Source organism: Gorilla gorilla, chromosome 4 (genome assembly GCF_029281585.2).
Source record: "Gorilla gorilla gorilla isolate KB3781 chromosome 4, NHGRI_mGorGor1-v2.1_pri, whole genome shotgun sequence".
Classification (NCBI taxonomy): domain Eukaryota; kingdom Metazoa; phylum Chordata; class Mammalia; order Primates; family Hominidae; genus Gorilla; species Gorilla gorilla.
Window position 1 is genome coordinate 138,130,472 of NC_073228.2, and position 25,970 is coordinate 138,156,441.

Sequence of the window (25,970 nt, forward strand, 5' to 3'; positions counted from 1 at the left end):
GCAGGTGGATCACCTGGGGTCAGGAGTTCGAGACCAGCCTGGCCAACCTGGCAAACCACCATCTCTACTAAAACTACAAAAAAATTAGCCAGGTGTGGTGGTGTGTGCCTGTAATCCCAGTTACTCAGGAGGCTGAGACAAGAGAATAGCTTGAACCCGGGAGGCAGAGGCTGCAGTGAGCCAAGATCGCGCCACTGCACTCCAGCCTGGGCAAAAGAGCAGGACTCTGTCTCAAAAATAAATAAATAAATAAATAACACCAAAATAGTATTAATTAATGTATAATAAGTGCTAGATGTTGTTATTTTTATTATTATAATTTGTAAGTGGGCTTGGATTTTAAATACATACCCTCTAATGCCAGTTGGAGTCCTTCATATCTGCAGTGAAATACATAGTGGTGTTAGGAAACAGAAATAGAGGTATCAAAAATATGTAGGCCGGGCACAGTGGCCTGTAATCCCAGCACTTTGGGAGGCCGAGGCGGGTGGATTACTGAAGGTCAGGAGTTCGAGACTAGCCTGGCCAACATGGTGAAACCCCGTCTCTACTAAAAATACAAAAATTAGCCAGGCGTCCTGGTGGGTGCCTGTAATCCCAGCTACTCGGGAGGCTGAGGCAGCAGAATTGCTTGAACCTGGGAGGCAGAGGTTGCAGTGAGCCGAGATCACGTCACTGCACTTCAGCCTGGGTGACAGAGTGAGACTGTCTCAAAATAAATAAATAAATAAAATAAAAACATCATGTAAACACAAAGCCATTGGATGAAGTGGGGATGAAGGAGGAAATTCAAGGAGAGGTAGAGATGGAATAAACAGAACAACTCCTCTCTTGCCTTGCCATCCATTTAGACTTGTTATATAGAGAAAAAGTTACTTAGGACTAAATCCAAGAATTAATACAATCAGTCTCATGCTCCTGTCAGCTCAGAATCTTACATCTGAAAAGGGTGCCATAGTTGAAAAGGATAACATGCTCTTTGTACCAAGGCCTTTTATGCCCCAGAAGCCCCAAAATGAAGTCCTGAGCAGTCAAAATCTTAGTGGCTTTGGCCATGGAAAGCCTGCCATGCTCTGGCCAACGACACCTGCCCAGCTACCAGACGATTTCTGCACTCAGCTTACGCAATGATGCCTGCAGCTCATTGGTATCTGTCTCTGTTCTTTGTAGTTTTCAGAAAAATTAAGTTTATATTCCCCTTTCACCTGGAATTAGAATTTTATAAATGTAGCCAAAATTTTGTGGCCAGGAACTTTGCCACAGATATACTGCCTTTTCCCCCAGCTTCTACAGTCCGGCTAAAGAAAAAAGAGAGAAATGACCATGTCCCCTGGTGATGCCCCTGATGTCTGGATAGTATTCTCAGTTACAAAAGGAGACATTTTTCCATTACAGGAAAAAAAAACTCTGAAATGGAAGGCAAAGTTCATCACTCCAGAAGGCTGGGAAAACCTTAATACTGTCACCAACTCTGTAGCTATGAAAAATCCTATCATACAAGTATGTTTGATATAGAATATTATTCATAACATATTAAGTGTTAAAAATACCTTATAAAGGCCGGGCACAGTGGCTCACGTCTGTAATCCCAGCACTTTGGGAGGCTGAGGCAGGAAGATCACAAGGTCAGGAGTTCGAGACCAGCCTGGCCAGCATGGTGAAACCCTGTCTCTACCAAAAATACAAAAAATTAGCCAGGCATGGTGGCGCGTACCTGTAGTCCCAGCTACTCAGGAGGCTGAAGCAGGAGAATTGCTTGAACCCAGCAGGCAGAGGTTGCAGTGAGCCGAGATCACACCACTGCACTCCAGCCTGGGTGACAGAGTGACACTCCGTCTCAAAAAAAAAAAAAAAAAAACCTTATAAAACAGTATGCATGATATAACCCCAATTTCATTAACATATATTGTAAATATATATTTATAAGAAACTTTAGAAAGCCACACAGTGAAGTATTAATAGTGGTTACTTCCAGTGAGTAGGATTATTTTTCAGTTTCTTCTTTTTGCTAACTTGATTTTTCTGTAGTGAATATATAATGCTTTTATAATTATGAAAGAAGATGGCTGGGCACAGTGGCTCACACTTGCAATCCCAACACTTTGGGAGGCCAAGGCAGGCAGATCACCTGAGGTCAGGAGTTTGAGATCAGCCTGGCCAACATGGTGAAATCTCATCTCTATTAAAAATACAAAAATTAGCTGGGCTTGGTGGCGGGCACCTGTAACCCCAGCTACTCAGGAGGCTGAGGCAGGAGAATTGCTTGAACCCAGGAGGCGGAGGTTGCAGTGAGCCGAAATCATGCCACCGCACTCCAGCCTGGGTGACACAGCAAGACTCCATCTCAAAAAAAAAAAAAAAAAAAAAAGCCGGGGGGAGGGACAGGCGTCGTGGTTCACACCTGTAATCCCAGCACTTTGGGAGGCCGAGGTGGGCAGATCACGAGGTCAGGAGTTCGAGACCAGCCTGGCTGATATGGTGAAACCCCATCTCAACTGAAAATACAAAAATTAGCTGGACACGGTGGCACACGCCTGTAATCCCAGCTACTCAGGAGGCTGAGGCAGGAAAATCACTTGAACCCGGGATGCGGAGGTCGCAGTGAGCCAAGATCGCGCCATCGTACTCCAGCCTAGGTGACAGAGTGAGACTCCGATTCAAAAATAAATAAATAAAAATCCCAGCACTTTGGGAGGCTAAGGCAGGCAGATCACGAGGTCAGGAGTTCAAGACCAGCCTGACCAACATGGTGAAACCTCGTCTGTACTAAAAATACAAAAATTAGTTGAGCGTGGTGGCGCATGCCTGTAATCCCAACTACTCAGGAGGCTGAGGCAGGAGAATTGCTTGGATCCAGCAGGCAAAGACTGCAGTGAGCAGAGATTGCACCACTGCACTCCAGCCTGGGTGACAGAGCGAGACTCCGGCTCAAAAAAAAAAAAAAAAAAAGAGAAAAAGAAAATGTTGGATATGTGAATAAACATGACAAAGCATCTCTTGGGAGAATCACAGGCCCTAAGAACCAAAGAACATGTAGCCAATATAGCCAATAGTTCTGCCAAGTATTCCACTATACCCTGCAACGTTACTCAAGGGCTCTCACTTTCTTATGGAAAGAAGTCTGAGCTCTCCTATGGCCCTCTCACATGGCCTTTTCTCCTGCCTTCTCTCTCACTATAAGCTCTCCTCCTCAGCTTAGCTGGCCACCTCCCCAAACCAATTCTGTACTCATCCAACTCCATTGCTTCTTTCACCCTTTGCTCATCCTGCCCTGAATCCCTGGATTCCCCACTGGTATCTATATTAACCTTACCTGTCATTTAAGGTCAGTTGAGGTCCCACTTTTCAGAGAAGACTCTGAAAAGTCTTCTCTGGTGATTCTACGTCTCTCTTGATCAAGAGTACTTAGTAGATTAGCAGGAGACTCTTAGAGGCTGGTGGGACAGCACAGAGACCTGGTATCTGTCAGGGCAGAGGGGAGTGAATGGAGGAGGACTTGTTGGTGAGCCCATACGAGATGTTCCCTAGAGACTTACAGAAACACTGTGGAGGAGAGAGATGCTTCGCAGGGAGCCAGAGGGGAAATCTGTTTATATTTTATTCTTTATTTTCCAGATTAAGCAGTTTACCAGTGTTCTACCTTGATACCTGACAAAATTTAAAAATTAGATTCACCAAAGCAGGCGAATTTCCAAGCACAGAGGTATCTAAACGGTGCTATGAAATTCATTTGCAAAGATAGAAACATAGGTCCATACTGCTCTCCTGTCTGATGGAAGAAAAAGAAACTCTCCTCTCATAGGAGTGTTTGTTCTCTGGCCAATAGAGGGAACACCAAACAGGAAGACCCCTCCATTACTAAGTACTTCTATGCACATGTTTAAATTGTGATTCTGGAAGATGGTAATGGAGTTGAGTCCCCAGGCAAAAGAAGGAACAGATAGTATATGTGAAAAAGAGAAACTGATGGGTGATTTAGTGTCTACAAGTTGATGGTTGGTTCTTAGAGGAAGGATGGCTAATCGGTTGTCTCCGTCTTTGCAGGAACAGGCAAGAGAAAATGAGCCTCTGTCAAGGAGTAACAGTAATAAGGGCCAGCATTTATTAAGCACGTACTACATGTCAAAACTCTTCTAACTGTTTTCCACGTATTCTTCCTTTTTTTTTTTTTTTAGATGGAGTCTCGCTCTTGTTGTCCAGGCTGGAGTGCAGTGGTGTGATCTCAGCTCACTGCAACCTCTGCCTTCTGGGTTCAAGCGATTCTCGTGCCTCAGCCTCCTGAGTAGCTGGGATTACAGGAATGCACCACCATGCCTGGCTAATTTTTGCATTTTTAGTAGAGACAGGGTTTCACCATCTTGGCCAGGCTGGTCTCGAACTCCTGACCTCAAGTGATCCGCCCACCTCGGCCTCCCAGTGTGCTGAGATTACAAGCGTGAGCTACCCCACCTGGTCACACGTGTTAATACATTTACACCTCACAACTTATGAGGTAGGTACTATTATTATCCTCCTTTTACAGATGATGGAACTGAGGCACAGAGGGATTAAGTAACTTGTCTAAGGTAAAATAGTAAACAAAGGAGCTGGGATACAAACTCAGTCTGCCTTTAGCTCAGGAGAAGCACCAAACTCTTAACTACTGGAGAGGCTTTAGCATGAGATCACAGTGATTTTCATGAAAGAAAGATCTTGACCTTTGACCACCTGACAATTCCAGTGCCTAGTAATCTCCAAGGACAGAGCAGGTAACTCATGTCCTTACAGGTTCTGACTTGGTGAGCAGCCTGTGGCCCAGCCCCACCGCATAAGCCCTCTACTCCCTAAATACACTCGTTCTCTCTTCCACTCTCTTCTCCCCATACCATCCTCATTTGCCCTCTTCTGGTGTACCCCCTTTCTTTTTCCTCTCCTTCTTTCCCTCCTATTCCCCAACACGTCCAGCTTTCTGGGATAACTCATAGGCACTATTTGGTTCCTCTTTTGGTACTCAGAATCAAAAGGGCTGCTGGTCCCTGACCTACACCTTTCTAAGCCACCTTTCTAAGCCACCTTTTTGTGAATGAGATCATCCACAGTCCACCACAGGCTGCGCACAGACAGCTTAGGAAGAAATGAAAAAAAAAAAAATCCTAAAAACAAATTGCCGGCAGGCGCAGTGGCTCATGTCTGTAATCCCAGCACTTTGGGAGGCTGAGGCAGGTAGATCACGAGGTCAGGAGTTCAAGACCAGCTTGGCCAACATAGTGAAACCCCCATCTCTACTAAAAATACAAAAAAATTAGCTGGGCATGGTGGTGCATGCCTGTAGTCCCAGCTACTTGGGAGGCGGAGGCAGGAGAATCGCTTGAACCTTGGAGGTGGAGGTTGCAGTGGGCCGAGATCGTGCCACTCCACTCCAGCTTGAACAACAGAGTGAGACTTCGTCTCAAAAAAAAAAACAAAAAACCAAAAAAACCCAAATTGCCCTGTCTAGACTCAGTGTTCTCTGTGCACATCAGGGAATATCAGTTGCCCTGTTACACTGGTTTGTCTTGCCTTTTTAAATCAAGTAAACAACACAATGTGGACAGCACTCTCTTCCTTTTAGCAACCAGTTGTAGAATAAGGAGAGCTGGGTTCAATCTCCTTATTCACCATCAATCTGAATGACTTTGAACACATCCTCTCCCATCAGTTTCCCCATCCAACAATGCAAAAATTGGACTATATTAGAGAGTTCTCAATTTAGGATTCATGGGTAGGTTCAGCAGGGGGGTCCATCAACTCTTAAAAAATAATGTATGGAAATTTTGTGTTTTTTAATGGAAATTCTTATTGAGATTATTTATTTGTTTATTTGTTTATTTATTTATTTATTTATTTTTGAGACAGAGTCTCGCTCTTGTTGCCCAGGCTGGAATGCATTGGTGTGATCTCGGCTCACTGCAAACTCCGGGTTGCAAACTCACGGTGCAAACTCACGGGTTGAAGCGATTCTCCCACCTCAGCCTCCCAAGTAGCCGGGATTACAGGCACCCACCACCACACCCTGCTAATTTTTTAATTTTTAGTAGAGACAGGGTTTCACCATGTTGGCCAGGCTGGTCTTGAACTCCTGACCTCAGGTGATCCACCTGCCTTGGCCTCCCAAAGTGCTGGGATTATAGGCATGAGCCACCGGGCCCGGCCGAGATTATTTTTATTTATTTATTTATTTGAGACAGAGTTTTGCTCTTGTCACCCAGGGTGCAGTGCAGTTGTGCAATCTTGGCTCACTGCAACCTCTGCCTCCTGGGTTCAAGCAATTCCTCCACCTCAGCCTCCCGAGTAGCTAGGATTACAGGTGCATACCACCATGCCTGGCTAATTTTTGTATTTTTAGTAGAGACAGGGTTTCACCATCTTGTCCAGGCTTGTCTCGAACTCCTGACCTCAGGTGATCTGCCCACCTCGGCCTCCCAAAGTACTGATATTACAGGCGTGAGCCACCACACCCGGCCTTATTGAGATAATTTTAGATTCACATGCATCTATAAGAAATAATACAGAGAGATCCCAGTTTCTCAGTGGTAACATCTTGCAGTATTATAGTACCATATCACAACTTGGAAATTGATATTGATTCCATTCACCTATCTTATTCAGATTTCCCCAGTTTTACATGCACATAATTGTGTGTGTGTTAGTATGGGTATTTAGTGCTATGCAATTGGGAATTCTCTTTTGCATGTGCTTTTTTTTTCTGGGGAAAGTTTCTTAGCTTTCATCAGATTCTCTCAAGCATCAGAGATCCAAAAAGGGGTTTGAGTCCCAGCTCTGGGAAATCTAGAAGACCATTCCTGAACCTCCATAGCTCTCTATTTCAGCAATCAACATTTAATTAGCAATTACCCCACAGCAGGCATAGGAATGCATATGAAGGAGAGGTGGTAGAGAGGGGTGCTGGGAAAGGAGGGCAAGCCCGAAGTTGCATATTACACTGTCTACCGAGCTTATGCTCAGGGGAGACACACAGTCCAACAGGCAAACAAATTATTTATTAAACATGCATAGAAGAGGGATGGCCTTGTTGCTTGGGGAAGCTGGGGAAGTATTTCCACAGAAGCTGATGGTTTAGTTACATCTTGGAGGATAATCCAGAATTTTTCAGCTGAGGAGAGAAGAATTAATTGTTAAAATCATTCCCTCCAATCAGATCTATTCTAGATGTTTTGAAGAAAACATAGGAAACCATGCCTACATTTGTTTATTGTACAATGTTAAGGTGTCAGATTCAACTCCCATGTGCTGGTGCTGAGGCCAAGAGATTTTTTCCCCCTGAGTCTGTTTTCCACTATCTTGTCCAAATTGGATACCAGATCCTGTCTGCTTAGCTTGAGAAAGGCATTTTATCTCTGGTGCCTTGATGACATTAGAGCTTATATTTAAAGCATGAGTGATGAGAAGAGACCAAAGCTGAGACCTTGGCTCTGTCCCATCCATAGAGCTCTCTCCTCCTCTGCATCGAAGGCTCTAGAAGCCAGCCCTGCACTGTCTGGTGGGAGCCCGAGCTGGTCAGAGCCATGAGTAAAACATCTCTGCCCTCCAGTTGACTCTCCAGTCACTGGGATCTCCTATTCTCTCAAGAGCTCATCAGAAATCCTCAGGGGGACAAGAAATAAACATTTTAAAAAAGAAAAGAAAACCTTGTGGAGGGGCCAGGCGCAGTGGCTCATGCCTGTAACCTCAGCACTTTGGGAGGCCAAGGTGAGCAGATCGCTTGAGCTCAGGAGTTTGAGACAAGCCTGAGCAACATGGCAAAACCCCGTCTCTACTAAAAATCCAAAATTTAGGCAGGTGTGGTGGTGGGCAACTGTTGTCCCAGCTACTTGGGAGGTTGAGGTGTGAGGATTGCTTGAGTCCGGGAGGTGGAGGTTGCAGTGAGCAGAGATGGCGCCACTACACTCCAGCCTGGGCAACAGAGCAAGACTCTGTCTCAAAAAAAAAAAGAAAGAAAAAAGAAGAAACCCTCAGGGGCTTGGGCACTGGGGCTCCTCCATGTCTGTCCTTTCTATATTCGCTGGTTAGCTGCCTTGTGTCGGCTCTGGCTCAGACACCCCAAGGGGGCCTCTTTCTCTGTGTGAATTTCAGGTTCCTCATCAGGCCATTCAGTTCCCAGTACTGTTCTAGGAGAAATCATCTGAGTGTAGCCATTTCTGGGTTTGGGAGACCAAGACTCTACCATTGGGTACCCTTTGAAGAACCCTCTAGAAGCCTGATTCTAGAGGGTACCATTTCTGCACCATTTCTTATCATCCGTGTCCTCATGTAAGCTGTTTATCCCCTTAAATCTTAGTATCTTCATCTGTAACATGGGGATCATAATAGTACTATCCTCATAGGATTATTTTAAGCTTTAAATTAATTTCTGTAAAATTCTTAGCATATAAATACTCTATCTACATTAGTTATTACTAACATCTATTTTTATAATATGATTATTTTTGGTTATTAAAAAGAACTTCACGGCTGGACGTGGTGGCTCACGCCTGTAATCCCAGCACTTTGGGAGGCCTAGGTTGGCGGATCACTTGAGGTCAGGAGTTCGAGACCAGCCTGGCCAACATGGTGAAACCCGGTCTCTACTAAAAAAAATATGAAAACAACAACAACAAAAAATCTTCAACAAGAAAAAAAAATTAATCTTCACTATAGCAAATTTGTGAACTACTGCAAGTTTAAGGAAGAAACAATCATAACATCCAGAGATAAGTGCTATTATCATTTTGATGTACAGTATTCCCAGCTTAATTTTTTCTTGCTTTTTTTTTTCTCTCTTTTTTTTTTGAGATGGAGTCTTGCTCTGTCGCCCAGGCTGGAGTGCAGTGGCGCAATCTCAGCTCGCTGCAGCCTCTGCCTCTGGGTTTCAAGTGATACTCCTGCCTCAGCCTCCCAAGTAGCTGAGATTACAGGCACAGGCCACCATGCCTGGCTAATTTTTTTATTTTTGGTAGAAATGGGGCTTCATCATGTTGGCCAAGCTGGTGTCAAACTCCTGACCTCTAGTGATCCACCCCCCTCAGCCTCCCAAAGTGCTGGGATTACAGGTGTGAGCTACCGCTCCTGGCTGTCTTTTTGTTTTTGTTTTTTGTTTGTTTCTTTGTTTGTTTTGAGACATCGTCTTGCTCTGTCGCCCAGGCTGGAGTGCAATGGCATGTTCACAGCTCACTGTAGCCTTGACCTCCTGGGCTCAAGTGATCTTCCCACCTCTGCCTCCTGAGTAGCTGGGACCACAGGCGCTTGCCGCTGCACCTGGCTAATTTTTGTATTTTTTGTAGAGATGAGGTCTCACTATGTTATCCAGGCTGGTCTCAAACTCCTGGGCTCAAGCGATCCTCCACCTCAGCCTCCCAAAATGCTAGGATTACAGATGTGAGCCACTGTGCCCAGCCCTTCCTTCCCAGCTTTTTTGGTGCATATATATACTTAGGGAAAATAAAAAACTGGGTTCATATTGTGTACTGTGTTATTCAACTGACATATTATGAGCATTTTCTCATATACTTAGATACTATTAGAAAATAATATTTTTAGAGACTACCTAGTTTTCTAGCACATTGATATAACCCAATTTATATAACTAATCTATTAGTTTGGTATTAGATTATTTAGATTATTTCCTATTTTTATATTTATAAATACTGTGGTAAATGTTCTTGTTCATAAATTTTTGTATGCATCTCTGCTTATTTCCTTAAGATAAATGCTTAGAAGTGAATTGACTGACTACACAAAAAGCTATACCCTGTTTTTGTTTTTTTAATGTCAGGTATACAGAATTAGATTGACCAGAATGCTTGGTTCATGGTTCACTCTCATAACTGGTGTATGGATGGCCTGGTTTTGTTAATTTAGGTGGTAAATTCATTAATAATGTAATCAGTACCTGTGAATTTATAACCCCAAACAAAAGCTAGGACCTTGACAAAACTAATATCCAACCATAGTTCCTCCTGCCCCCACTGCCCCATATCCTTGCTTCCCACCCCAGACAATCATCCTGAATCCTGTGCTCATTTCCTTGCTTTCCTTTTTATATAGTTTTATTATACCTGTATATATTCCTTTTTTTTTTTTTTTTTTTTGAGACAAAGTCTCACTCTATTGTCCAGGCTGGAGTGCAATGGCATGATCTCGGCTCACTGCAACCTCTGCCTCCTGGGTTCCTGCCTCAGCCTTCCCAGTAGCCGGGATTATAGCCGTGTCCCACAACACCTGACTAACTTTTGTATTTTTATTTTTATTTGTTTATTTTTTTGAGACGGAGTCTCATTCTGTCACCCAGGCTGGAGTGCAGTGGCGCGATCTCAGCTCACTGCAAACTCCACCTCCCAGTTCAAGCGATTCTCCCGCCCCAGCCTCCTGAGTAGCTGGGACTACAGGTGTGCACCAACACATCTGGCTAATTTTTGTATTTTCAGTAGAGACGGGATTTCACCATATTGGCCAGGCTGGTCTTGAACTCCTGACCTCGTGATCCGCCCGCCTCGGCCACCCAAAGTGCTGGGATTACAGGCATGAGACACTGCTCCTGACAACTTTTGTATTTTTAGTAGAGACAGGGTTTCACCGTATTGCCTAGGCTGGTCTCGAACTCCTGACCTCAAGTGATCCACCCCGCCTCGGCCTCCCAAAGTGCTGAGATTACAGGCGTGAGCCACCGCGCCTGGCCAATATCTGTACATATTCCTAAAGAATAGTTTTTAAATTGTTCTGAGTTTCATAAAAAAGGATATTATGTTGTATGTAATCTTTCAGGATTTATTTTATTTTTCACTTGATATTTTGCTAAAATCCGTCTGTATCATTGCATTTCACTGTAGTTCATTCATTTTGACTGATGTAAAATAATCCAATACATAAATATACCGCAGTTTATAATCTACTCTCTTACTGATGGGCAACTGCATTGTTTCTAGGATTTTGTTCTTGCGCACGCTGCTATTATGAACATTATTGTCAATGTCTCCTGTTGTACCCGTGCAAGCATTTCTCTAGAAAATCAATTGACGCTTCCCCCAGCCACGGATGAGAGAGCCTCTGGATCCATATCCTCTGGTATTGATGTTTCCATGGTTTGGGATCTATGTTGTCAAGTTGCTTTCCAGGTGGTTAGATCAGTTTGCCTCTCCTCCAGCAACGTAGGAGAATGCCCATTGCCCCAAACTCCTTCCAACACTGGGAATCTTTAAAAGATTTTTGACCATTTCATAGGAGAAAGATAACATCTCCCTGCTGTTTAACTTTGTGGTAAGGTACTGACTGTTTCAAAAGCTGAGCGAGAAGGGATTTGGTTCAGAGAATCGTTCCCAGTCTGATAATTTCAGTGATATTTCTGGAACTGATTACCCAGTGGCTCAGATGCTTTCCCATGTCCTGAAAGAGGTGACACTGTTGGAAGGAGGGAGTGAGGGGGGCCAGGATGGGAAACAAGCCCAATCACCACAGTGCAAGCTTGTCTTCTGGTCCCAGCCCCTGCCAGTGTCAGATCACTTTTTCTCCTAATGAAATAGGCATTATCTCCCCCTACTCCCCACCCTAGAAAAGCCAGTATAATTCTACCCTTTGTTATTTGAATTGATAAATTTAAACCTCCTTCCCTCTCTGCAGTAAAAGAACTTTCTATTTTGGGCTCGGTGACATAGCCAACACCAAGCAGAGAGCAGCAGGCTGCAGCATGAGTTAATAGTTTTTCTTCAAGGGAGAGCGAATCCATAAGCAAACAGAAGGCCCTTCCAAACTGTGTCGTCTGCATAGCAACATGCAGCCCATTCGCCTGTCTTTATGCTGACGAATATATTTCTGAAAGGCTGAAAATTGAATACTACCTAATCTTCAGAGGAAGCTGGTGCATTAATTCTGAATTAATCAGGTTTCTTAATTCCAATCAATTTCCCCCCTCCCCACCCTGTGTACCTAACACTGGAATAGGTACTGTTAGGGAAGGGAATTCTGTTTTCAAGTGGATTTCTAGTCACCAAAGATTTGAGGAGTGCCCAAAACATTTTTCCTAAGAATATGACTTCCTCTGCTATTCTGTTTCCATGCATGAAATCCCCCATATTGGGGTAGAATCCTGGGTCTTACAAGCCCCCAGGCATGCATAGAGGCATGTTCAGTTTTTCTTATGGGAAGTTTCCAATACTCACAAAAGTAGAGATAATAATATAATAAACACCCATTACCTATTGCTTGGCCTCAATGATTAACAATATATGGCAGTCTTGTTTTATCTATACCCCACCCCTCCCTCACCATCATTTTAAAGCAAATTTTAAAGCAAATCATGGTTATCTTCATATTTAAATACTATAAATTCTATAACAAATAAGGACTTTTTTCAATAACCACTATGTCACATATAAAACAATTAAAAATAATTCCTAATATCAACTGGTATCCAGCCAGAAATCAAATTGCCCGGACTTTCCTAAATGTCATTCTGTAATAGTTTATTCTAATCAGAAGCAAAACAATGTCATTTGTATTTGTTATATCTCTTATGTCTTTTTTAGTTTATAACATACATATGTGTATATATGTGTGTGTGTATATATATGTGGGCATGTATATATGTGTATGTGTATTATTTTTCTTGTTGTTTTGTTTTTGTTTTTTGAGACAGGATCTCTCCCTGTTGCCCAAGCTAAAGTATAGTGGCACAATTATAGCTCACTGTAGCCTCAAATTCCTGGGCTCAAGCGATCCTCCCACCTCGGCTTCTCTAGTAGCTGGGACTACAGGCACATACTCCCATGCCCAGGTATTTTTTATTTTATTTTTTTCTGGAGACACGATCTTACTGTGTTGTCCAGGCTGGCCTTGAACTCTTGATTTCAAGTGATCCTCCCACCTTGGCCTCCCAAAGTTCTAGAGATTACAGGCGTGAACCACTGTGCCCAGCCTTAATTTATAACAATTCTTCCTTTTTTTTTTATAGCCCTACTCTTTGGTGTCGTTGAAGATAATGGGTCTTTTAGTTATTATTGCTGTGTAACAAGCCACCCCAAACTTAGTGGCATAAAATAACAACCCATTTATTGTGTTTACAGAGTCTATGGGTCAGGAATTCAGAAAGGACACAGTTGGGGATGGCTTCTCTCAGCTCCAAGCTGTCTAGGGACTCAGCTGGGAAGATTCAGCCTGAGGATGACTTCACAACTGGGAGCTAGAAGCAGCTGAAGTCTTGTTTACTCACGTGTCAGTGGCTGGGCCTGACGCATTCAAAAACTAGGACTGCTGACCACAGCGCCTACACATGGCCTCTCTCTGTGCCTTGGCTTTCTCACAGAATGGCAAGTTAAACTTCTTACATAGCAGCTTAGGTCTACAAATGCAAGTGTTCCAGCCACAAGGTGGATGCTGTATCACTTTTCTTTTTGAGATGGAGTCTTACTCTGTCACTTGGGCTGGAGTGCAGTGGCACCATCTCGGCTCACTGCAACCTCCGCCTCCCAGGTTCAAGCGATTCTCCTGCCTCAGCCTCCCGAGTAGCTGGAATTATAGGCATGCGCCACCACGCCCAGCTAATTTTTTGTATTTTTAGTAGAGACAGGGTTTCACCATGTTGGCCAGGCTGGTCTCGAACTCCTGACCTCAGGTGATCCACCCACCTCGACCTCCCAAAGTGCTGGGATTACAGGTGTGAGCCACCGTGCCCGGCTGCTGTATCACTTTTTATAACCTAACCTCAGAAATCACAGTGTTAGTTTTGCTGTCTTCTGTTGGGTACAAGTCACAAGCTTCCCCAGACTCAAAGAGAGTGGAATCAGACTCTACCTTTAGAGTAGCAAAGTTCCAAAAGAGCACGTAGGGTGGGCAATATTATTGCCCCCATTGGAGATTAGGACCATCAGTTGGGCCTGCCTTTCCTCCACCAGCCAGGAAAGATGTTGCAAACAATGGAAGCCTGGTGGAAGAGAGAAAGGGTGGAGTTTGTTTGCAGGGCCATATCGTACAGTTGTACATACTGTGCCATGAACAGCCAAGGAGATGAGCTGAGATGAATCCAGCTCTACTTGCCACACCTGTGCCTTACTGTGGGACTGCATCTCCAGGATGAAGAAGCACCTTTTCTAATATGCATAGATACTATATAGGCAAGAGGAGTCCCCACATGGATGGTAAAAGGTCATTTAACCTAACTTGAAATTATTGGGTATCTATGGAACACATGCTACTTTGGAGAATACTAGGGCTTGTTTCAGTTTAAGAGGCACACACAAGTAGGCCAAGAAATATCTTAGAGTATCTCAAAAATAATGCTGGGTTTACTCAAATGTTGTTTTAAAATTGTGTAACTTTTTTTTTTTTTTTGAGACAGAGTCTTGCTCTGTTGCCCAGGCTGGAGTGCAGTGGCATGATCTTGGCTCACTGCAACCTCCGCCTCCCAGGTTCAAGCGATTCTCCTGTCTCAGCCTCCCAAGTAGCTGGGACTGCAGGTGCCTGCCATCACACCCAGCTAATTTTTGTATTTTTAGTAGAGTTGGGGTTTCACCTCTTTGGTCAGACTGGTCTCCAACTCCTGACCTCAGGTGATCCACCCGCCTCGGCCTCCCAATGTGCTGGGATTACAGGTGTAAGCCACCATGCCTGGCCCTAAAATGGTGTAATTTTTAGCACCAGGTACTTTTTATTTATTTTGTTTTAGAGTTAGGGTCTCACTCCGTCACCTAGGCTGGTGTGTAGTGGCACAATCATAGCTCACTGCGGCCTTGAACTCCTGGGCTCGACTGCTCCTCCCACCTCAGGCTCCCAAGTGGTAAGGACTACAGGTGTGTGCCACCATGCCAGGCTAATTTTAAAATTTTTGTAGTGACATTGTGTTGCCCAGGCTGGTCTTGAACTCCTGGGCTCAAGTAATCCTCCTTCCTCAGCCTCCCAAAGTGCTGGGATTACAGGCTTGAGCCACCATGCCTGGCTCCACCAGGTACTTTTTGATTGCATTGGTCTAGAATGTTCTAGACCTATCTTTGAAGAAGCTGAGGCACTGTATCTCAATGCCTGAGGGACTAGCCCTATCCACATATTGCCAGCCTTGGCTCAATGCAAAAAGTGGGCACAGGATTTCTAGGAAACCAGGCCAAACAGAATTAGGGGTTTTCTTTTATTCTTTGTGGTGCCTATTCCTCATTAACATAGCTTTTACATTTTAGTTAGATCCCCAAGAAAGTACATGCTTTCATTTCTGTTTGTGGGCATCAGGAAAATTTAAAAAAACTACAGATAAAACAAGGTAACTTTCAAATATTTTAAAGAGCTGGAAAAGCCAGCACAGTGGCGTTCAGCTAGTAGTGCTAGCTACTGAGGAGGCTGAAGTGGAGGGATCACTTGAGCCCAGGAGTTTGAGACTGTAGTGTGCAATGATTGTGCCTGTGAATAGCCACTGCATTCCAGCTTGGGCAACATAGTGAGACCTGTGTCTCTTAAAAAAAAAAAAAAGAGCAAGACAGCAAAAGAGCAAGACGGCATCATATATCCCTGAGTCTGATAAAGGTCAGTGTGTTATAAGACAGCTCACAGAATCCAGGTATAAATTTCTGTCAATAAGATTATTAAAAAGCTATGATCATGCTGTTAAAGCCATGCTAGTGGTCAACAGCTGGGTCGAGGAAAACCTCAAATGGCAAGGCCCAGAGCACTTAAGAAAAAAAAGAAATTATTAGGGCTCAGGTATAGAGTATTAAGTTAATCGCACTTTTCAGTTCATGGCTCATTATACTATGATCAGTCCATCCAAAGCCCCTTACTTTTCTTTTATTTTTTTTTTAGACGGAGTTTTGCTTTTGTCGCCAAGGCTGGAGTGCAATGGTGCAAAAATATATATATATATATATTTGGTTTGAATGTATGCATTCATGTGAAGTGTTGTCATGCCCAGGGTCAGGTTCTGGTCCATGCTGAGGTCCGAAGGCAGTGGGTGGATGGGTGGCAGATAGCTGAAAGAACACTCAGAGGGCTGCAGGCAGATGATGTATGGTTTTATTCAGTGGCTCTCTTACACCGTCTGTCTCTGTCTTGGCTGCTTGCTCTGGCTCTGCGGCTCCTGCCGCTCCCACACACAGCTGCACAGCCAGCTCTCCCTACAGGGTCAGCAGCTTAACTCTTTCTCTCTCTGGGCACAAGCCAAGTCGAGCCCTGGCTCCCCTCTGTCCATCTACTAGATGGAGAGCTTTGGCTCTCTCTCTTTCTCTGGGTGTGTGCTGTATGCACAGTGTCAGCAAGGCAGTTGTACCTTTTACGAACAATAGTGGCTCCAAGCTAGGTGATGAGCCTTCCCATGTTATGGCTACATAACTGTGATTATATTACAAATGGAGTTATGCACCGGCATGCCAATCCCACTGAGTCATGCAGGATGTTTACCTTGGTCTATACTTGACCAAAGCACATCCATGTACCTTACAAGTGTGTTGTTTGGTTTGCATGTATTTTAATTTACATTAGTATTATTGTGTTATATATCTCATTCTGTCTTCCTTTTTTTCACTTCTCACTTTGTTTTTAAGACCTATGTATGTTAGGCCAGGCATGGTGGCTCATGCCTGTAATCCCAGCACTTTGGGAGGCTAAGGCAGCAGGATGACTTGAGCTCAGGAGTTGAAGACCAGCCTGGGCAACATGGTGAGACCCTGTCTCTACAAAAAATATAAAAGTTTGCCAGGCATGTGGTGCTTGCCTGTAGTCCCAACTACTTGGGAGGCTGAAGTGGGAGGACCAGGAATTCGAAGCTGCAGTGAGCTGAGATCATGTCACTGCACTCCAGCCTGGGCAACAGAGTGAGATCCTGTCTCAAAAAAACGAAAACAAAAACAAAAACAAACCCTATACATCTTGCTATGTAAATATCTAGTCCATGATTCTGACTGCTGCAGAGTACTCCATAGTGTGCACCCACCACATTTGTCCTCTCTGCTTCCCCAGTACTGGGCACCCCCAAGTGCCTCCAACTTCCCACCACCGAGACAATGCTGCCATAAGCAGCCACATGTGTGATTCATTTTGGGCCCATGTGGGAATCTTTAGGCAGTCTCTTGCTTATATGGTGTATTTATGTGCCTCAGAAAAGGCACCTTTTCAGCCGGGCATGGTGGCTCACACCTATAATCCCAGCACTTTGGGAGGCCGAGGTGGGTGGATCACAAGGTCAGGAGTTCGAGACCAGCCTGGCCAACATAGCGAAACCCCATCTCTACTAAAAAAACAAAAACAAAAACAAAAATTAGCCAGGCATGGTGGTGTGCGCCTGTAGTCCCAGCTACTCGGGAGGCTGAGGCAGGAGAATCACTTGAACCCAGGAGGCGGAGGTTGCAGTGAGCCAAGATCGTGCCACTGTACTCCAGCTTGGGCAACAGAGCGAGACTTCTTCTCAAAAAAAAAAAAAAAAGGCACCTTTTCCTCCTGAAGGATGCAGCCCCAACAGTAAAGCTGAAGGTTCAGCAATGTGGAGCTCAGGTTGGGTTTCAGCTCCTACTCACTCCCTCAGGTGGAGCCTAGTTGAGGATATAGTCTGTAAAACTGTGGGACGTAGCCCCGCAAACAAACATCCCCTCATTCTCACTTCCACCAGGTTTCTGTTTGCAACATCTGTCCTGGTTGGTATAGGAAAGGGGAGGGTGTCAATTGACGCAGAAATCTCATCATAGAATATGCATATACTTAATTTGACCAACCAGTGCCATATTGCAAGAGCACTTTATACATGGGCAGACAATACAGTTTATGTGCATTCCACAGGAACTGGAAAGTCAGGTATGGCTGCAGCACACTGGTGGTAGAGCAGATGTGCCTGCCTGAGGCCAAGGTACTGCACTCGCCCACTTTGTCTTGGAGATGACAGAGAAACATCTTTTCCCTTAACACTACTGTCTTCTCATGTGTAGAACACGAGCAATGTGACTGGTCTCATATACCCAGGTCAGCAGCTCTGAGTGGCTCTGCCACAAGTGGTGGAGCTCTGGTCCTGAGCCATCCTGCGTTTGCCCTTTGGTGAGCAACCTGTGCCAGACACAAATAGAGACTGACAGTTCCCACTGAAGGACACCAGAACAGGCATAGATTCAGCCATCCAGGACAGTTCTATTAAACTGGTAAGGTTTAAAACTCATCAGAAATTCTTAGAATTCTTGAATTGATCTAAATTCCATTCAGATACATTTAAGCTCTCTTAAAACAACCATGTATGGAGGTAAATGAAGCACCTAAATTATAAAGAAAGCTGTTACTCATTTTCATGCTGATGTTTTCTCATGTCAAATGAGGATAATCACAATGAGAACTTCTATAAGAAGACAGAAGACACAATTCATGATGTTTTGGGAAGGAATCAATGAATTTTTCAGGCGATTTCTGAAAGAGGATCCCAGAAATCAAACAATGACTATCTTTCTTGTGCTCATGAACTTAGAATTACACCTCAGGACTTACAATAAGCCTGGGTAACAGCCCATTACGCAAGGATGTGAATCACTCTGAATACCACAGCTATGACCATTATTATGGGCAATTATAAGTAAGCAAGGAGGTGGGCTTTGTAAAACAGTACAAAGGAACAGAGGGAGAAAGGTATACACCAGTATGTGCATAAACAAACAATCAGAATCCAGAAGATATTTACTACCAAGGGGGCCTAAACATAAAAACCATAATATAAGCTCGGCATTCAGAAAGATGAGCACAGGTTAAAACCTAGAGACGGCTGCTATGTGACAAGACAGACACAGAGATTCACAAATGGCCTGGATGGTTCCCCTAGGACAAAGACATCCACCATCCAGTGGTGCCTGACCTATCCTTTTTGAAGGGCTCAGCATGGCTTTATTCCCTTCTATCCCTTGCCCCAGAAATGCATCACCCCCTCAGGGTCCTAGAGCCTACCTGTTCCTGCAGTGTCTCTTGGTTAGATCCCCGTCCCTATATCCTCAGAGTCATTAACTAACTCACATCTTTGGGCTCTTGATGTTCCATTTAAAAAGGTCAGCATTGGCTTCTACTCCATGTGAATCCAGAGTCAGCATCTTTCCCTGCTGTGTCAGCCCAGGCCCTGCTCTTTTATCTTGAAGAATCGGCTCCTGTAGCTCATTGCAAGGTCTCATTTTGAGTTTGGATTCTCAGGCTACCTTTACCATCCTCCCTTCTACTTGATTCAAAGTCTAAAGTGTGCCATGTTTGTTTATTTGTGTATTTATTTATTGGATTTAAAATATCTTTCTCCTGAGAGGCTCAAAGCTCATAAAAATTTTTCAAGGAGCAGCTACTTAATAATGATTAAGAAGTTATGCTACCATATGACTAATCCAGAAATAGGCCCAAATTAAGCCAAGGAAGATTTGAGTTGGCTCCTGAGGAAGTATTTGACAAAAGAGGAAACACAAGGCTGGACTAGGCTATGGGCACAGGACTTGATGGGAACTTCATCTGATCCTGGAGTTCTTCAAGGAGGAGACAGAGCCGGGGATCTCACATAGGCTATACTCGAGGATTGCCTGCCTGCAAGCAGGGAAAAGCCAGGGCTCCTTTTATATTGGGGAAAACTTCAGAAGGGTGGCTAGGTGTTATACTTTCAAGCTGTAATTCTGTATTCTTAATGATTGAAAAGCACCTATTTCTAGAGTAATAATTAGGACTGAGAGCCTGCCTAGGATTCCAAGAGCTCAAATGACGGGACATGTCTGGCCTTCTGGGCCCTGGAGTGTCGGCCTGTTCACTGCTCATCTTCTTTTTTCTTTTTTTTTGAGACGGAGTCTCCCTGTGTCACTCAGGCTGGAATGCAGTGGTGCGATCTCGGCTCACTGCAACCTCTGCCTCCCGGTTTCAAGTGATTCTCCTGCCTCAGCCTCCTGAGTAGCTGGGACTACAGATGCGTGCCACCACACCTGGCGAATTTTTTGTATTTTTAGTAGAGATGAGGTTTCACCATATTAGCCAGGATGGTCTCAGCCTCCTGACCTTGCGATCCGCCTGCCTCAGTCTCCCAAAGTTCTGGGATTACAAGCATGAGCCACTGCGCCCAGCCTCTTAGCCACTTTTATAGGGCCAAGGGAAGTGGAATCTTAAGTGCTAATGTCCATTTAGTTGAAAAAAAACTTCCAAATAATCAAATCTTACCTGTTATATCCAAGCCACACTTGCCAGTTATCCATTCCCAACTACTATACAAGGTTTCTACTAAAGAAAACTTTCCAGAAGTATTGAACAATGCAAACAGAGAAGATCTGACATTTCTTTTTTTTTTTTTTGAGATGGAGTTTCGCTCTTGTTGCCCAGGCTGGAGTGCAATGGCGTGATCTTGGCTCACTGCAACCTCTGCCTCCCAGGTTCAAGCAGTTCTCCTGCCTCAGCCTCCTGAGTAGCTGAGATTACAGGCATGCATCACCATGCCTGGCTAATTTTTGCATTATAGTAGAGACGGGGTTTCTCCATGTTGGTCAGGCTGGTCTCGAACTCCCGACCTCAGGTGATCCTCCCACCTCGGCCTCCCATAGTGTTGGAATTATAGGCGTGAGCCACCATGCCCAGCCATGAAGATCTGACATCTCTAGAATTCCCACAAGCTGCTCAGACTGCGCAGGTGAATGGGCCAGCCCCAACAACCAGCAGTGCTCCATCCCTTCTCAGCTGGGGCCTGAGAACACGTGAGTGAGAAAGTTTCACCCTGTTGCCTCAGCCGAAAGCTAGGGAATCCTAGCTCACATATCAGGTTCCTTAAGCAATGATGAATCTTCTTCACTTCCTCCTTTATTTCCTTACCAAGAGAGTAGTTCCCAGTTTCAGTGTGGAGGCCAGAAAGGACAAGATGACATCACCCTTCCCCCACAGCAATTGGCTCAGTCATTTTAGCAGGTTGCTTAAGAGATAAGTCACCCTCTCTACACTTCTTTTTGAAAGCCAAAACTAGAGATTATAGTTCTCAATATAGGGCAGCTGTTAACCTATCCCTTGATTCCTATCAGCCTAAGATCCTCAAAATAGGCCCCCAAGGAATGTCTCTAGGACTTGGGTGGAGGCGGAGAGTTGTCTCATATACTGAACTGTTGAGGAGACCTGGCTTCTAGTCTGAGCCTTGGTGCATAACTATGACCTTGAGCAAGTTCCTGCACACTCAGAGCCTTTGGATCACCTTTAAAATAATGCTATGATCTTTCTCAACAATAACATTTTCTTTCTTTTTTAATTTTACTTATTTATTTATTTATTTTTTTGATACAGAGTCTCACTCTGTCGTGCAGGCTGGAGTGCAGTGGTGCAATCTTGGCTCACTGCAACCTCCGCTTCCTGGGTTCAAGCAATTATCCTGCCTCAGCCTCCCGAGTAGCTCGGATTACAGGTGTGTGCCACCACACTCAGTTAATTTTTGTATTATTAGTAAAGACAGGGTTTCACCATGTTGATAATGCTGGTCTCGAGCTCCTGACCTCAAACGATCCACCCACCTCAGCCTCCCAAAGTGCTGAGATTACAGGTGTGAGCCACCACACCCAGCCTAAAATTTCTTATAGAGATGTGAGGGTGGTCTCACTATGTTGCCCAGGTTGATCCTGAACTCCCGGCCTCAAGCAATACTCCCACCTAGGCCTCCCAAAGCATTGGGATTACAGGTGTGAGCCACCACACTTGGCCAACAATAAAATTTTCTACAACTCTATGCTAAAAGAGGAAAATGGGCTACAGCTGCTTCAGAAGACTTATGGTGGCAAGTTGACCTACTCAGAAGACGCCCACCAATAAGAGACAGACCAACAATGGTGGACACAGCCACCTGAGGATAGGTCCATGGTCCCCACCACTTGGGAATAACTGGGTCACTGGAAAACATGGCTGCCATCCCCAACCCTGTTTCTCTCCTCTCACTTCTCTACCCTGAGACTAGATTATTTCTATTTTACAGGAAGAAAAAGTGTGATACATTCTCCCAAGCTTCAGAGGGAATCACTGTCGGTGACTGAATTAAACTCAGATGTTTCTGACACATAAACCAACATTTACATAATCACTATCCCTTTGCCAGCCTTTTGAAAAATGTTGACTTACACTGTTTGATCTCATATCTTGTCTTTAACAATTTATTTTCTCATACTTGAGACATCATAGTACTTACAGCCATAGGGTGAGGGGCCAGTTAAATAGAAAGTCCTGCCGCAATGAGGTTACTAATCTAATGAAAGGGAAGTCAGAGGTAAAAAAGCTCTAAGAACACAGATAAAAGGCACAGACAAATGCATCCACAACTAATCGCAGCTGTACAGAGTTAGTGTAGGCTTGGAGACAGTAGGTGGATTGAATAGTGTACTATTTATTAAGAAGAGAAATTACTGGCCAGGCGCAGTGGCTCATGCCTGTAATTCCAGCACTTTGGGAGGCCAAGGCGGGCGGATCACCTGAGGTCAGGAGTTCAAGACCAACCTGGCCAACATGGTGAAACCCCGTCTCTAGTAAAAATACAAAAAAAAATAGCTGGGTGTGGTGGCACGTGCCTGTAAACCCAGCTACTCGGGAGGCTGAAGCAGGAGAATAGTTTGAACCAGGGAGTCCGAAGTTGCAGTGAGCAGAGATTGCACCACTGCACTCCAGCCTGGCAACACAGCGAGACTCCATCTCCAAAAAAAAAAAAAAGAAAGAAAGAAGAGAAATTATTGGGCATGCACATATTTCAAGAAACAATTCATTAGTATTTCACCCCCAAATCTAAACATTGCTAATTCTGTTCTATACCTAAACAGTGATCATTTTTAAGTTATTTATAATTTCAAACAGAGACAACAGCAGACCTTTTGTAAAGCCAATAATTATTCACTAATTTTTAAATTATTTATTCATTTATTTATTTTTTGAGATGGACTCTCTGTCACCCAGGCTGGAGTGCAGTGGCACAATCTCGGCTCACTGCAATCTCCGCCTCCCGGGTTCAAGCGATTCTCCTGCCCCAGCCTCCCAAGTGGCTAGGATTACAGGTGCCTGCCACCACGCCTAGCTAATTTTTTGTACTTTTAGTAGAAATGGGGTTTCACCATGTTGGCCAGGCTGGTCTTTAACTCCTGACCTCATGATCCACCTGCTTCGGCCTCTCAATGTGTTGGGATTACAGGCGTGAGCCACTGCACCCAGCCATTCACTAATTTATGTAGTGAATAGTATAGTAATCCCCCATGTACCCATTATCCAGCTTCAACAATCATCAACTCATGGCCATTATTATTTTGTCTGCACTCCAACTGACTTCCTCCATCCTGTGTTGTTTTGAAGCAAATCTCAGGCATCATAATTTCAACTTTAAATCTTTAATATTTATCTCTAAAAGATAAAAACTCATTTTAATGAAATCACTCCAATACTTAAAATTAATAATCCTATAATATCCAGATGATGTTTTAGGCAGCAAATGAAAAACGTTGGCCACTGGAGAGATGTGAAGTACTGTCACTCTCACAGGCTCTGCAGTTAAATGGGACATGTTTCTAGCTTCGCTGATAAGACCCAATAAAGTGGGTGATAAGATTTCACAGCAAACCTAATTTTTTATTCTTTGTTTATTCTGCAACCTCTGCCTCCCGCGTTCAAGTGGGAAATCATGAGAATGAACTCTCCATGAAAGGAAGATTAGAGAACCTGCTTCCTCACGAACAACTCAAAGGTTCCCCTTTGGAGAAGTAGAGATTCCACGTCATGAGCCAATGCCATGGTGTCACACGTTGTGTCAGAGCTACACACATAGCTCAGGAATGTGAGTGAGCACAGTGGACAAGGGAAGTACTTGTACATCCAGAGCACAGTCCAGAAGCAACAGTCTACGGGAGTTTCCCCAGGCCTGATGCTGCTGGTTTCTGTTTTGTTGGAAATATTTTAAGAATTTGACTTTTTTATTTATAGGTTTATTTAACCTATTTAGTGCCATTCACAAGGGTTAGAAGAAAACATGGAGTCATGTAAAAAAAAGGTTTTTTGTTGTTTTGTTTTTATAGATTTAGGGGTACAAGTGTTGTTATGTTACATGGATATAGTGCATAGCGGCAAAGTCTGGGTTATTTCATGTAACCATCACCTGAATAGTGCACATCAGGCTCATTAAGTAATTTTTCATCCCTTACTCCCCTCTCACCCTTCTAAGTTTCAAAAAACAGTTTTAGTTATAAGGGATATATGGAAATTTGCCATATTCCTTTGTAACAATTGATTATCAGTGTTCCTTTAAAAAATGTTATATAGGCTGGGCATGGTGGCTCACACCTGTAATCCCAGCACTCTGGGAGGCTGAGGCAGGAGGATCACCTGAGGTCAGGAGTTTGAGACCAGCCTAGCCAATGTGGCGAAACCCCGTCTCTACTAAAAAATGCAAAACTTAGCTGGGCGTGGTGGCATGTGCCTGTAATCCCAGCTACTTGGGAGGCTGAGGCTGGAGAATCACTTGAACCTGGGAGGCAGAGGTTGCAGTGAGCCGAGATCGCACCACTGGATTCCAGCCTGGATGACAGAGCAAGACTCCATCTCAAATAAATAAATAAATAGTAAAGAATGTTATATAAACAGAGGTCAATTTATGCAGTTCCTAAAGATTCATGTGCAAAAAATTTTATAAACCAAATCTTATTTTAAAAGCTTTAATATAGATCACATAAAAAAATAAGAATTATTCCCTAATTTATGTTGTTTGGAGTCTAGGTTTTTGAACACAGCTTTTTTTTTTTTTTTCCTTAAAATGAAACAATCTCAACTAGGCTTGCAGGATTACATATTCCTGGGGCTATGCATGCCTTTTCACTCCTGTGCCACTACTGCAATAGCCACCCAACTGGTTTTTATGCTTCTCATCCCGCCCCTTCATACTGAGTTGTCTTCCTAAAGTACATATCTAGTCCTGCCACTTCACTAATAGGCATTTAATGTTTCCATCACCTTCCAAAAATCTCCCAGTTCCTTAGCATAGCATGCAAGGTTCTCTGTGACCTGTCCCTGACTTACCAAACAACTTTATTTCCCTCTGCTCTGCACCCTCCATATACTCCATCCTCCAGCCATATCACTAGTAAATGCTTTTAGAACATAGTCCATATTTTTCCAAACACTGAACCACTGAATTCATTTCTAGAACTAGGGCCAGTATAGCGCAGTGTTTAAGAGCTACCCTAGGCCAGGCGTGGTGGCTCACACCTGTAATCCCAACACTTTGGGAGCCGAGGCAGGTGGATCATCTGAGGTCGGGAGTTCGAGTCCAGCCTGACTATCATGGAGAAACCCCATCTCTACTAAAAATACAAAATTAGCCAGGCGTGGTGGTGCATGTGTGTAATCCCAGCCACTCAGGAGGCTGAGGCAGGAGAATCGCTTGAACCCAGGAGGCAGAGGTTGCAGTGAGCAGAGATTGTGCCATTGCACTCCAGCCTGGGCAACAAGAGTGAAACTATCTCAAAAAAAAGAGAACTACCCTTTATTTCAGACTGGGTAGAATCCTGGCTCTGTCACTTACCAGCTGTGTGACTTTGAGAAAATCACTGAATTTGCCTGAGCCACAAGTTTCTTCAGCTCTAAAACAGGATGATGAGGCTGAGCACATTGGCTCATGCCTGTAATCCCAGCACTTTGGGAGGCCGAGGCAGGAAGACTGCTTGAGCCCTGGAGTTCAAGACCAGCCTGGGCAACTTAGCAAGACCACCCATCTCTAATTTATTAAATTTTATGGAAAACTAAATAAATAAAATGGGATAAGGGTATATTTCTCATGGAGTTGCTGGGAGGATTCAGTTGGATTAGGCATGTCAAATGCTTAGCACAATGCCTGGCACAGTTCAATATATGATAACTCTTATCCTCTAAATTTCAATCTGTTAAGGTCCAGCTATTTGTCAAGAACTAGCTTAGCTGATACCATCCTGTGAAGCCTTTCCAGTTCCTCCAGCTGAAAGTCATCTCTTCTCTTCTGGGATCCCACAGCTCATGCACAGTCTCTTTCTCATCCC

At 44.1% G+C, this 25,970-nt stretch overlaps 1 protein-coding gene across 3 annotated transcripts in view; it reads right to left on the reverse strand.

Annotated features, from left to right (window-relative positions):
• Window positions 1-7,000: 7,000 nt before the first annotated feature.
• CDKL3 (cyclin dependent kinase like 3) overlaps window positions 7,001-25,970 on the reverse strand; it is a 138,606-nt gene continuing 119,636 nt past the window's right edge. For all 3 annotated transcript variants that reach the window (XM_063705904.1, XM_063705903.1, XM_063705902.1), the window contains 2 exons: window positions 13,801-13,930; window positions 7,001-7,132 (listed from right to left, as the gene is read on the reverse strand). In XM_063705904.1, the coding sequence (XP_063561974.1) occupies window positions 13,803-13,930 (128 nt within the window). In that variant the 3' untranslated portion in view covers window positions 7,001-7,132; window positions 13,801-13,802. The remainder of the gene's footprint in view (window positions 7,133-13,800; window positions 13,931-25,970) is intronic.